This window comes from Dreissena polymorpha, chromosome 2 (assembly GCF_020536995.1).
Source record: "Dreissena polymorpha isolate Duluth1 chromosome 2, UMN_Dpol_1.0, whole genome shotgun sequence".
Classification (NCBI taxonomy): domain Eukaryota; kingdom Metazoa; phylum Mollusca; class Bivalvia; order Myida; family Dreissenidae; genus Dreissena; species Dreissena polymorpha.
The window spans coordinates 101,814,886-101,828,922 of NC_068356.1; the positions used below are offsets into that span (position 1 = coordinate 101,814,886).

The following is a 14,037-nucleotide window of genomic DNA, read 5'->3' on the forward strand; positions in this document are numbered from 1 at the left end:
CATAACTCGGGCCTTCATTTCTTCGCAGTTATTTCCCTTTTATAACTTTGCAGTTATTTCCCTTTCATAAATTCGCAGTTATTTCCCTTTCATAAATTCGCAGTTATTTCCCTTTCATAACTTCGCAATTATTTTCCAATAATTTTGCAGTTATTTCCCTTTTTAATGTTCATGTTAAAAATTTGACTGGGACGTATCTTGAATATAATATCGGGTATAAAGGTTGAACTTCGAAAGAAGGAAGATTGCATTGTGCGAAAACCAGTTTTTGAAACTATTTTGTATACCCAACTGGGGATTCAATTTGTGACTAGTATTGTCAAGATCGATGTATTTTTTTTCAAAATTAAAGAAAGCTTTTCTCCGAACTGCTTGCGTTTTTATGTGGGTATGGTTCTGGAATTGTGTATGTCTGTAACGTAAATACAGATACAACTCGGGATTCCATTTTTGACCAGTTGGATCAAGGTCAATGTCACTGTAACTGAAATAGAAAGACGGGTTTCCACTCAATGGGTTTCCACTCAAAGGTTGGGAGGGGATTGCACTGTAATGTTTGTGTATCAAGTTTGAACTAAATATGTTGGTTGATATATTAGAGCATAAGGGCGGTGCATAAAAACCTGAACTCCTTCTTTCATAATGTAAACGTTATTGCCCTTAGCATTGGCTGCATTTTGCATATTGCTTATCAAGACTTTACTACGAGGTATCTATATGCCTCTTCGTAGATAGGAAGCTTGTATGTTTTATCTATAAAATATATATTTGTGCTATTTCTTTCTTTTTTTTGTACGCATTATAATCCACATTGCATGCTTAGAATAGTACATGTTCCATTGTATTTTATTTTCCGTAGGTAGTAACTTCATAAAAGTCGAATTACACCCTGTCACATTACATTTTGTAAAAAAAATGCGATTTTTTTCCAACCACTATCAAGTATTAAGTTGGAAAGCATGTACACTAATTATAACTTGATGAGTACTTCCTTTTCACAAGATCTCTCGATATGTGTATTATTACAGGGTTATGACTGACTTTGTACTGGGGGTCGTAATGTATGTTCTGTTCTGTTCTGCATATCTTCCATATCGCCTTTGGAATCAACGGTAGTTATAAATTTTTCATGCTCCTCCAAAATTTATTTGGGGGGAGCATATAGTCGCCGCTTCGCCTGTCCGTGTGTCCGTCCGTCCGTGCACACTTTTGTCCGGGCTATTTCTCAGTAACTAATGGCCGGAATTCAATGAAACTTTATTGGAAGCTTCACTACCAAGAGGAGATGTGCATATTATCAGCGTGTTCTGGTCGGATGATTTTTCACAGAGTTATAGCCCTTTGAAATTTTCCATTTACTGTACATATAGTGCAATTCTTGTCCGGGCTATTTCTCAGAAACTAATGACCGGAATTCAATGAAACTTTATGGGAAGCTTCACTACCACGAGGAGATGTGCATATTATCAGCGGGTTCTGGTCGGATGATTTTTCACAGAGTTATGGCCCTTTGAAATGTTCTATAAAAAAATCGTGTCCCCCAACTACTGTGCCCTCAACACGTTTCCTTTTATCTGAATATATAGTGCAATATTGTGACAAAAAAAACTTTGGGGAGCATCACCCGTCTCCGACGGTTTCTTGTTAACTATTGTGCATCTCAAACTCATTACAACTGATGTTAATTAAAACAGGCAAAAACTGATTGCATACAGTCTTGTAGCATTCTGTTGTGTGTTTGTCAGATAAATATTTTATTAGATGATTCATCTCAAACAAATTTCTAGCTATCCTTCACACACATTCGTCGGCGACGTAATGCTCAGTTAAAGGTTTGAGATAAGAAATCTCTGTAACAACTACGGTGTGAACTTTTTCTATGAAATAACTTCTTTGTCATAATGTATGGGCAATAACATTGGGCTTAAACATTTATGCCAAATTGTATACTGATATCCCTATAGCAGAAATGATATTAAATTTTAGCCCCACATATGTGTTAAGGGTCAAAAACCAAGGATATTAAGTCTGACTGTAAATTCAGCAGAATTATTTTCCTAATATTTGTATGAAAATTAGGTTGCGTGCAACAGTTACATACCTTATTTACTACAGCTGTTCACATGTAACGTCCCCAGGGCTATAATGTAAGGTCACAGGTCTATTGCCAGTATAGTGTCCAGTATTAAAGTAGACACGTGCATCTTTTAAGCACTTTGAAATTTTCCGAGTGTCAATTACATGTACAACACACGTGTGAAACGACAACATTTTTTCAATGGAAACTTCAAATATGTCCTCGTTCATTATGATCGTTAACTGACAGATATCTGAATTGTATAATCACCGGGGATGAACAACTTTTGTCACGTGACCACAAAAGTCAACGCAGGTTGTTGAATTACATCAGGAATCCCGCTCCGTCAGGTAATTTTCATCTTTTTATAGAGAATATGTTAAAATTTCTGGACAATACAAAGCTTATGACATGCTTCATACCTTTTCGCATATTAAGACGCATTGCACTTGTTTCGAAGCTTTGCAGTTTTTAAGAACACTTCGACACAAACTTTAGATTTTCGATGCAAACGCAGTTTGATTTTATATTTTTTTACTTTCCATTCACGAATAAATCATATTTCTAGAAAAATGAGAGCACACGATGCTTAATTTTTGATGATTTATTGTATTTGCGATATAAGTTGTTGTTGTTATATTTAATTTGGGCAGTTCTTGCTATTTCAAAAATTTACAAACGCGGGTTGGTTGAGCAAACGCAGTTTGCTGAAGCTGGATTATGGCAAACGCAGGTTGGTTAAGATTACGGAATCCGGATAGTGACATCTATATTCTTGCCCTTCTTTCATCAAGGGCGACACACGACACACGAAGCGATACACGATATTTTGCGCGACAGTCGCGGCGACGCGCGATATTTTATTATTCAAATATCGCCCATATTATCCGAATTTCGTGTAACGCGGTCTAATTTCAGACCGCGACACACGACACACGAAGCGATACTCGATATGTACTGTTCAAATCAAATCATCATCAACATCTTCATCATCATCATCTCCATCTTCATCGCCATTATCATCATAAAATAAATCGCGATTCGGAGCGGAGTATTGTAAAATGAAGATCTCAAAAGAATTGAAAAATAATTTGTCGGAATGTTATTTTTCTCATGCTGTTTTGTTAGTTGTCCAAATATATTTAATATTAAATATTATCTTAATATTAAGATTTGGTAGTTAAAGAATGCAATTTGAATGAACACAATTGTATGCATATGTTTTGCTCAGCTGTGAAGATTGAGGGAACAATTTATAGAAGAACTGTGAGAATCATCTCTACAGTGTTGCTACTGTTCCGCAATTCATAATACTATATTTTCGGCACACGAGCATTTTACAAAAATGTTGAAAGTTAATAAAAACAAAATATACGGTGTTTGGGAAAACGTATTGAACACCTGAATGTTGAGACACTTTACGACAATGGGCTCGAGTTACAGGTTGTAGCACGGCGTCTCCGTTAGCAACGTACCAGTATAAATTTAATATAATAGCAAAATTGAACTGAGCCTCGCTCTGTGAAAAGGGGGTTGAAAGCATGTGCGTTAAGTGTTGTCCCATATTAGCATTTGCAGTCCGCACAGGCTAATCAGGTACGCCACTTTCCGTCTAAAATGGGCGTTCTTCTAAGAAGAGACTTCTGAAACGAAAAGAATCATACAAGCGGCACGAGTCGTCCCTGATAAGCCTGTGCGGACTACACAGGCTAATCTGAGACAACACTTTACACACATGCATTAAACCCATTTTTCGCAGAGCGACGCCCAATTTTCCGAGTCTAAAAAGTTTGAGAATATTAAAACCCATTCTTAATATTAATTAGCACATTCATATATTGTCAGCCTGATTAAAATTACTGAGAGCAACACCACTCATTCGAATAAAAAATCTGTACCCGCTTCGTCCAGATAAACTTACTTGCTTGTTTGTTTTAACCTAACCATGATAAAAAGAGACATACCTACTTATTACAATATATGAACATAATTTAATTCCATCCGCATCATCAGATGAGGATAAATATAACAACCAATGTTATCTTATTTCTCTTAATGAATAAATTGAAAACACAAATAATGTTGCCCATTTGTAAAACCAAAAATAAAATCAGAATAATAACACGCCAAATCAATGTTTCGAAAGCACTGTTATGCAATTAGAAAACACAAACGAGCAATAAAACCAATCGAAGCATTTGAAATTGACATTCGGATTATGAATGCAGTAAAAATAGCCCCTTTTTGTCTCCCCTGATTTTTTGAAAACGCGACAGTCGACAGGCGATATGATTATAGCGAAACTTGAACAGTACAAATATCGCGTGTCGCCGCGACTGTCGCGCAAAATATCGTGCGTCGCTTCGTGTTTCGTGCGTGGTCCTTTGAACGCGAGACACGACACACGAAGCGATACACGATATTTTGCGGGACAGTCGCGGCGACGCACGATATTTTGCGCGACAGTCGCGGCGACGCACGATATATTTAACACGATATATCGCCTTTTGGGCTACCTACACAAGGGCGATATTTCCTGGTACATTCTCGCTCGTCGCTCCGTGTATCGCGCAAAATATCGTGCGTCGCCGCGACTGTCGCGCAAAATATCGTGTATCGCTTCGTGTGTCCCCCTTGATGAAAGAAGGGCGAGATTATAGATGGCACTATCCGGATTCCGTAAAAGATAGTGGTATACGCCGGTTGATTGAATATTGAATACCATTTTGTTTCAATTTTGAATGTTGTACTTATTCCTATGATATCATTTTCCTTTTCAGAATGACACGAAAAAAGTCTCACCTCGGGCGGACCAAACGAAGGACTGGATTGCATCACACTTCTGAATTCCTACCGCCAACAACCTCGCCTTTTCGAACAGCAATGAAACGAAAATTAACACCAATGAAGTCTCCAATTCAGCAACCCTTTCGATCTCCTTTGTATAAAGCAAAACGAAAATCGCACCGAGAACTATTTAAAGACAATGATAATCGCGATACTAACTGGGTTATTGATATGAACTCTCAAATTCAAAGTGACAACGCGCCAAATCCAATGAATGATATTTTTGACAAAGAGGAGAACAACAATAAGTGCAGTGCAACACAAACACAGAATGTTACCGTTGAAAATTGCACACAAACGGAAAATGATTATGCATCAAATATACTTACCAACCCTAATATAGCAAATAACATCGCAAAAGAATTAAAGGAAATGGTGGACGTTGTTGTTGAAAAGTTATCATTACATTCAAAACTTCATTTAACACTGTTAACTTTCTTCAAACTGATTGTGATGGATTTATTTCCACTTGATAATATTGCTTTAATGTTGTGGTCCGATGTAGTGCGATGGTTTGATACATCAAATACAACACATATGCGATACAGTGAGGACACAAAACTGTTTTGGAAAATAGGGTGGCGTTTGTTTGGTTGTCGATTTGTAAATTTTATGGCTGGATTCAAAAACCAGTCTGAATATTCGCTGGGTATTTCTGAGAAAAGTAAATATAGTCCAAAAACTTCAAAGATAAACTTTGCTGTTCCAGATATCAAAGTGCTTCGTTCTTTTGATCGTTTTAAGTGTGACAGCCAACGTGACCCTGGGATTTACGATGATGTAATTTCATTGCTCGAACAGAATGCAGGTCACATGTCATTTTGTCTTACATTCGATGGCAAAAAACTCAAACAAGGTTTAACACAACAATTTGGCGACGTTGATCTAATTGGATTTGAAAACGGACCAACACTAATGGAAAAAAGATCAATTTTGCAGCAGACTACTGAAGACTTAAGTGTATTATCCTCACAAATCCGGAGTCAATTTGACAAGAAAGTTCCTTTAAAAAGGTTGCCAGATGAGCTGAAAGCACAACTCAAGCATTTTCTCTTGAATATGCTTAAAACTGTGTCAACAGGAAAACATGAGATGGAGCAAATAAAAAGGAAAAAAGAGTATGCCAAAGATAAGTTGATGGAACGAAGTGATGAAACTAACTGGAGAAATGGGAAGTTTGGTTATGCGATAAGTGCCATTATTGCATACATCTATGACATTGACACGTTTGTTGGGAAATCTGAGAAAGTTATTCGAGAAATATGCGTGTGTGTGGCTTCACTCAATGGAAAATTGTTTGTGGATGATAGGAACGTTAGCTTAGAAAACAACAGTGCATTTTATGCTATTGATGAACTTCAAAATGTGGACGAAAACTACAGTACAAGATTAATCAAGCAGAGAACTGAAAGGTGGTTTGAATTGCGTGCATCAGCCAAGATTACCGGCAGCACACTGTACAAAGGGCTTGGGTTTGATGGTCTGAAAAATCAGAAAGACTATTTTGAAGGTCAGTTCTGTGGCGTCCCCAGCAAAACACCATCTGAATACATAGCTAATGCAATGAAGCATGGTCAAGATAATGAAATCAATGCCGTAGCAACACTTGTTGGCAAGATTTTGCCTGTCGTTTTGCCTGATTTAGTTTACTGTGAAGAAGGCTGTGTCGTGGTGCATGACGAATGTCTAAACCCATTTTTAGTTGTTTCACCAGACGGAAGTCTGCGACGAGACGTATCGATGAAAAGTTCAGAATATGCAGTCGAAATAAAATGCCCAATACGTGACGTACATTATGAGTTGCCAGAAAGATACCTGCTGCAATGTTTATCTGAAATTGAGGCACTTGATGTCGGAAAACTTATATACTTGTCCTGGACCGACACATTTACCTCTGTCTTTATCGTTGACAGGAATAAATCTTTGTTTGCTAAGGCGATGCAGCTCGCAAATTCATTATTTGGTGGTTCCAAGATAGAGATGCCAACTAGGTTGCCGGATCAAATAAAACTTCTCAAAGAAGAAATGCATACATGTTGCAAGACAATACCATTGATTGGACTCTTTCCATCTGCAGTTGTTGGAAACCCTAAAACATGCTCTGACCAAGAAAGAACTGTATATGATATGACTTGCCTTTTAGAATCAGTACAAGACTTTCACGCCAGAAGATATGAACTTAAAAGAGAAAAGGCATCAGAATCGATTGTGTTTATTTGTTCTGACCTAAATAGAAGTTGGGATAAAAACACAAGGTATAATGTTCCAGTTGCGTGGTTAACAAAGGGTTACAGTCTCGACACACAGACAATGAGACAAATATCAGAGGGAGTACATATGAAGTGTCATGCAGCTGGTATACACATTCCATGTCAATCCTTTGATGGCCAGTGGCACAATATTGTTACTAGAACAATCGACAATAAGCCTCTGACAATACTTCAACTCCAGAAAGATGTATGGCGAGAAGTTGAGCAAATGCGAAAACAGACAATAATCACTAAGTTTCGAGAAATCAATACCTGTCCAACTTGGTTTGTCGCACAAAATGACAAGTTCAAACGAATAATTGTGAGCAATTACATAACGGATATGCCAAAACTAAAACTTGAAAGAAACAAACCTTCAACAAAAGAAAATACAATAGGAGGGACACACGAAATTCGAGAAGATTCAAATGCATGTATTGATGTTAGAGATAACTCGGACATACAAACAAACTCAACGGAAGAAGACGTAGTAGAGAATGAAATGTTGACAACTCCATATAGTGTCACCGACAAAGATGCACGTTGCTTACTTGCTTTATTAAAGTCAGACAAAGCAAGCAACAACAAAGGTCAATGGGATGACAAAGAAGAAGATCACATTAAAGAAAGTATGTCTATGTCAATGAAACTTAAATGCATGCGAGATGTAGAGCTTAAAGTTCTTGTAAGGTACTTTAGAAAGACGCGAAACTTGACACTGAACGAAACGGCAACTAAAACTCGCAAATTAGAAGAACTTTCAGGAATGCTTGGACTATCAAAGCCTGAAACGGAAAAAGGATCTTCGAAAAGGTCTTCGAAAAAACAGTATCACACCAAATCATTGCGTGATTTAGCAGTCAAAGTACTAACAACTAAAGTTTCAAAGCAAGCATTAAACTGTGCTTACGCAGAGATCATTTGGAACGATCAGTATATCAAGTGGAAATCTGAAGCTCCAGTTTTGGACAAAATTAGTATTAATGAGACTGGCATTTCTAGAGAATGGTTCTACCACCCAGAGTTCAGTACAGCCAGAAATCAGCTGGAAGTGAAGTGTATCGATGCCACACATTTGCTTACACGAACAAGAAGGAAATGTTGTAAAGGTGGTCTTGATGGGTTAAGCAATAGTGCTTGGAAAAGAGTTGCAAGAACGGGGAAAACATTGCTGACTCCAATCATGGTGGATGACATTACAGATCCTATGTCATCTGCGATGGCTGCAACCCACTTCTCAGACAAAGTTGAATCAGAAATGCGTCAAATGGGGGAGATCGAATCAGCAGATTTATGCAGAGACATTCGAATGTGGTGGGAGGCAGAGGACTGTTCGGGAATCCCGGCGCTTGAAAGGTTCAGAATGAGAGAGAGTCTTCGAAAACGTCTCTTGTCTCATGTTGAGTTCTGCAAATTTCCACCACCAACAATGAACGTTGCAGGATGGCCAATACAGCTCTGGGAGGCACTACTGTCACATATCGATGCCAAAACCATGCTGTACGAACTTTGCCATGGAGGCTGTTACAACGTTAGAGCGTTTAGTAGTCTAATTGGAGAAACATTTTTCTCTGAACTTGTTCTCCATGACAAGACCGGATGCGGCACTGTTTCTGCTGCCGAGTTTGGACGTTTCATTGGAACAGCAACAGAGCAGCTGCATATGCGTCAAGACCCAGACAGGTAAGTTTATATTTGAAAACATTTAATGACTAGATAAGTATGTGTATGTGGTTTCTTACCAGTACATCTCTAGTTGGGTTGGAAATACTATTGCCATTTTTGAAATTTCGATTGCCCCGGCCAGGGATCGAACCGGGACCAGACCACTGAATTCGTAGACCATTGTGTTACCACTCGACTACCGTACCACCATTCTATATAATAATTTACCAAATAAGTAGGTAATTGTTACAATCAATAATCAGGTATTTGAAGAATATCGTTTACATTGCATACCAAAATATATAGGTATGATATAATTCAAACCGATTGTGTTCACATTGGCTTTCAGAAAATAATCTAAATCAAATTTTATGATTTCAGGAAGTTTTTTTACCGTACTAGTCGCTCCCATGTGTATGGCTTGACTGGATCAACTGAGAGCAGCACTGCACAGCCGACCAACAGTGACGGATGCAATACGCAACAGCAGAATGACATCATTCGAAAAATAAGATTAAAGTAAGCCAAGATCCTGTGATTTAAAATTATTTAAAAATGTTTTAGGTTTAGAGATGTCTACAACAAAAGTCTTTTTAAAATGAATCATTATTTAATTGCCAGGAGACAGTCAACATTTATTTTATTTTAAAGGTATGCTTTGTACACTGAGGCACGTGCTCAGAAAATGCATTGTAATGAAGAGGATTATATGTGTCTAATGCAGATGTTTCCTAAAATGTGAAATTCGTTATATAAACTTATCAATACGTAATATTCAACAGGATTAATTTGCATCTGTCGTCAAAAAGGTTAATTGCCAAGTTGAAGAAGATCAATTTCATGTATTCACTAAGAGTCTAGGACACGGGTTCGAACCGTCGACGAGTACAGGGGTCATAATTGCCTGAAAATGATACTCAGTACTGTTAATAATTCATGATTCGACATAAAATGTGATTACATTTTATTGTCTTTGCTTCGGATGATGTCAAGCTGAAAAACTCGCTCTCAGTAAATAAGATGGTAAATGTTGTAAAATAAATAGTTTTCGATAACAAATATCATGTTTCAGGGACCACGAATTTGACATTCCAAAACGGAAGGAACCTAAACGAAAATTTGACACCGTGTCAACAAGCAGAAACGCTCTCCAGAAGGGAACGTTGGGTGTCCGATGGGAGAGGGCAAGACGAAATGACAGCAAAATGCTTCTAACATCAAAAATGGGAATTGACATTGACCCGTAAAAGGAAATCATAATATCATACGACAGTTTGTAGTTCTTTAAAAGACAGCTGTCATTTTTGATATTCGTTAACCAACGTTACCTATATTGATTCCGTGTAATGCTACTGAATTTGATTTTGTGTTGCTCTTTCTATGTTTATGCATTGAGGAGCTACCAATATTGGGGCCGTATAATATGCTGCCTATATTGACGCTGTGGGATGCTTCATTTAACGAGGCCTACCGGTATATTCAACATTTTTGGGGGATTTGAAACAACAACAGACATATTGGATCTAACTTTATTTTGTTTGCTGTTATTTGTTTCAAGTTTTAAAATTACAGTTTCTAAAAAATGCCATGTATCTTGTATCTTGTTAATTAAAAAAAAGGTATCTTTCTTTTAGTTGCATAATGATAAATAATGTGGACCTATAAGGAGAGAGGTATCATGAAGCAAATAAAACAATCGATTCCTCTTATTCTGCAAGACATAGTTTTCATTTTAGGTGTATACCATTATCTTTTGATCCGAAACTTTAAATATAATAATAACTATTGACCTTTACATGGGCGCCTTGCAAATCACTAGTGTCTTCATATTGGTCATACAATATAATGTCTTTATGTGTAACGTGAGAATCCTGACAATCTTACAATATGATTGTTGGAGATAATACTTAAAATAAAGCTGAAGGCATACTACATCCATGACAAAGTACACTTCACCGAGATAAGTCTAACTATACTGTGAAAAACATTGAAAAACCCAGCGGTTGAACGCAAACAAGATCAGTGTCTTTAACAACAAAACGAACCAAACATATGCAGATTAATTGTTTTATTGCTGCAAAGAATATCCCGTATCGCAATAATAGCTTATACGCAAAACATTAAACTGGCCTATGTGCAACTTGAGAAGGAATTACAGATTTACATGTAATTGTTGACAATTCGCACAATGATTCCAATGAGACAAAAAGCTAACTCACCAAAAATATATTTTAATCATATTGATTCGAAATAGATAAACAAAAATCGCAGATTACAAATGAGTCTCGCTCTGTGAAAAGGGGGTTTAATGCATGTGCGTAAGGTGTCGTCACATATTAGCCTGTGCATTCCGTACAGGCTAATTAGGGACAAACCTTTCCGATAAACTCGATTTTTGCTCAGAAGAGACTTTCTTTTAACAAAACATATCATAAAAGCGGAAAGTGCCGTCCCTGATTAGCCTATGTGGACTGCACTTTACGCACATGCATTAAACCCCCTTTTCACAGAGCGCGGCTCAAATGTATATTCCAGCGGATATGGTGAGATCAACAATAATCACAGATAATCAACATAAATTACAATGATTTTGAAAAGATCAACAATAATCACAGATAATCAATATTAATTACAATGATTTTGAAAAGATCAACAATAATCACAGATAATCAACATAGATTACAATGATTTTGAAAAGATCAACAATAATCACAGATAATCAACATAAATTACAATGATTTCGAAAAGATCAACAATAATCACAGATAATCAACATAAATTACAATGATTTTGAAAAGATCAACAATAATCACTGGTTATATAAATCACAATTAATCGGTTGAGATCAACAATAATCACAGATAATCAACATAAATCACAATGATTTTGATAAGATCAACAATAATCACAGATAATATAAATCACTATTAATAGGTTAAGATAAAAAATTCACAGATAATCAACATAAATTACAATTATTTTGATAAGATCAACAATAATCACAGATAATCAATATAAATCACAATTCATGGGCTGAGATCAACAGTAATCACAGATGAGCAATAATGAACACAATAATTTGTATGAGATCAACCATTATCATAATCATTTTAAATTAGAATGATAAATATTACAACAATAATCTTATTAAAAACAGGAATATCAAACAAAACAACACAAGATAAACGATATGAAACACAATGTTTAAGACGCAAAAACACGCGTAATACTATATATTATTGTATGACAGTCTGTATTTTCAATAATTAAGAAAATAACCACGGCACATTGGTAAGAATTAAAAATAATTCTTGGTCTTATCATCGTCATGCAACAGATGACTAGGCCCGGTGCTTTGCAGATCTGTGCTTTGATAGACTACTGCGGTGCCTGTACCTCTTTTCACACATATCACAAGCAAAGTTTTTCTCTCCATTGTGGGTGGCAAGGTGGGCCTGAAGGTCAATTTTCTCCCGGAGCGTTGCATTGCAAATTGAGCAGGTAAATTGCTTTGCAGCAACCTCCCTCCGGACGTGACGATTCAGGTCATCTTTGGTTGAAATCTTTTTGCCGCATTGTTCACAGGGGAACGGCTTTTCAACACCATGAATGCTGCATCTATATAACAAAAACAAATGGAACTGTTGAATTATTATTCAATACAGAAAAATACACACAGAATATTATCCATAACAATGTGGAACTTAACAAAATGATGGTCGTCAGAAGCGCTCCAGATAAGGCGCGTTAACGCGTATTTACGCATTTCAAAATCCAAAATACGCATTAAATAATATGTTTAAGGGTCCAATTACATACGTGAAGTATCGGAACGCGTACATTCTGGATTTATACGGTGTAAATTCCAATTGTTCAGTGACAATTTGCATTGAAATTTATCTGGACAATTATGGTCGTTAAAAACTAAATACTATAATGAGCACACCAATATGCACCACACTAGTAATAATGTGTTAAGTGTTTTAAAGCCGGCTTTTTTCGAAAACACCATTCAAAACATTTTAAATAGTGCTTTGCAACTAGGTTATAAAAACATACTTTCGCTCAGAATGCAATGACCTATGTTGAATTGTATCTTGATTTTTAAACCGACAGAACCTAGCATTGTACTAAAAACAAAAAAAATACAAACCTGTGTCTGTTGAACGCCTGTTTTGTGTAAAATGTTTTTCCACAACAGGCGAATCGTCCAGTCCCTCTGTGGCGCTTATCATGAAGCTTTAACCCCCACTTCGATTTAAATGTCTTTCCACAGATTTCACACACGAGCGTCATGTTTCTGTAATGAAAGAATTACTTTTTGTTAAAATATATTTCTAAAATGTTTTTATAAAGTTTTAAACACTACACCAAAAGAGATATGAAACGCAAGTGATTGGATGTGACACACTATCTGCTATTCTTTTCGTCACAGTTCAATAAACATGCGTGTTTACTAATGCACGGGATTTTCGTGAGTTTTGGCGCGTTTAGCGTCATTCGAGGTCCGCTTAAAGGAGGCAACGCACGTTGTGGTTCAATATACTTGTAACAGTACTTAATGTGTTGATAAGCATATTTCCGCTCTGTTTAAATGTCCTCAATTGAAGTTCCGTAGTCATATATTGTGTTGAATAGTTAATATTTTCGTATTTGTAACCATATCATATTTTAGAAGACTTTCAAAAATGTGTACAGTGTGCGTTTCATTATCCTTTGAATATTCTCGCAACCTGCGTTTGCCATTTCCTATTGCTCAAGAAATACCAACCTGCGTTTGCAAAACAAAACAAAACAAAAAAATAAGATATTTTTCAATTTGCACCGCTATTTTTGTCATGAATCTTATTAAATATATTAAAATGAAGTGTAAAATCATACTAATTCAGTCGTTAAACCAATATTGTTGAAAGAAAATCATCAACACCACATAAACAAACAGCGTTTGCAATGCATTTCAGAATTTTGTGTCGAAGTGTTCTCGGAAAGTGGAAACAGTAAAGGCAATGGAATCATTTCAAATAAAAGTTTATTTAGTATACTGTGTCATAGGCTATCACTTGTTAAAAACTGAAATTTTGATTATATGAAAAAACAACAAAACTTACCTTAATGTACAAGATTACAATCTGTTTCTGCAACCGGCGTTGACTTTTGCGGTCACGTGACAAAAGTTGTTCATCCCCGGTGATAATCAAA

At 36.4% G+C, this 14,037-nt stretch overlaps 2 protein-coding genes and 1 long non-coding RNA gene across 3 annotated transcripts; 2 read left to right on the forward strand and 1 right to left on the reverse strand.

Annotated features, from left to right (window-relative positions):
• Nucleotides 1-2,335: 2,335 nt before the first annotated feature.
• LOC127869949 (uncharacterized) lies at nucleotides 2,336-7,664 on the forward strand. Its single transcript, XM_052412607.1, has 3 exons — nucleotides 2,336-2,427; nucleotides 4,858-7,615; nucleotides 7,656-7,664. Exons 2-3 carry the CDS (start codon nucleotides 4,859-4,861, stop codon nucleotides 7,662-7,664), a joined length of 2,766 nt encoding a protein of 921 aa, XP_052268567.1. The 5' UTR covers nucleotides 2,336-2,427; nucleotide 4,858.
• LOC127868296 (uncharacterized) lies at nucleotides 7,555-10,547 on the forward strand. Its single transcript, XM_052409935.1, has 3 exons — nucleotides 7,555-8,856; nucleotides 9,220-9,357; nucleotides 9,911-10,547. Exons 1-3 carry the CDS (start codon nucleotides 7,676-7,678, stop codon nucleotides 10,083-10,085), a joined length of 1,494 nt encoding a protein of 497 aa, XP_052265895.1. The 5' UTR covers nucleotides 7,555-7,675; the 3' UTR covers nucleotides 10,086-10,547.
• A 943-nt stretch (nucleotides 10,548-11,490) lies between these two features.
• On the reverse strand, nucleotides 11,491-14,037 carry LOC127868300 (uncharacterized). Its single transcript, XR_008044064.1, has 3 exons — nucleotides 13,947-14,037; nucleotides 12,992-13,138; nucleotides 11,491-12,456 (listed from the first exon to the last, which is right to left on the reverse strand). It is a non-coding gene; the product is annotated as an uncharacterized LOC127868300 (long non-coding RNA).

Bases quoted from the DNA above. Each gene is read 5' to 3' on its own strand.
- LOC127869949 (XM_052412607.1), top strand. From the start codon at position 4,859: ATGACACGAAAAAAGTCTCACCTCGGGCGGACCAAACGAAGGACTGGA.
- LOC127868296 (XM_052409935.1), top strand. From the start codon at position 7,676: ATGTTGACAACTCCATATAGTGTCACCGACAAAGATGCACGTTGCTTA. The intron at 8,857-9,219 runs GTAAGTTTATAT...TTATGATTTCAG, and splicing joins ATGCGTCAAGACCCAGACAG to GAAGTTTTTTTACCGTACTA. The intron at 9,358-9,910 runs GTAAGCCAAGAT...ATCATGTTTCAG, and splicing joins ATTCGAAAAATAAGATTAAA to GGACCACGAATTTGACATTC.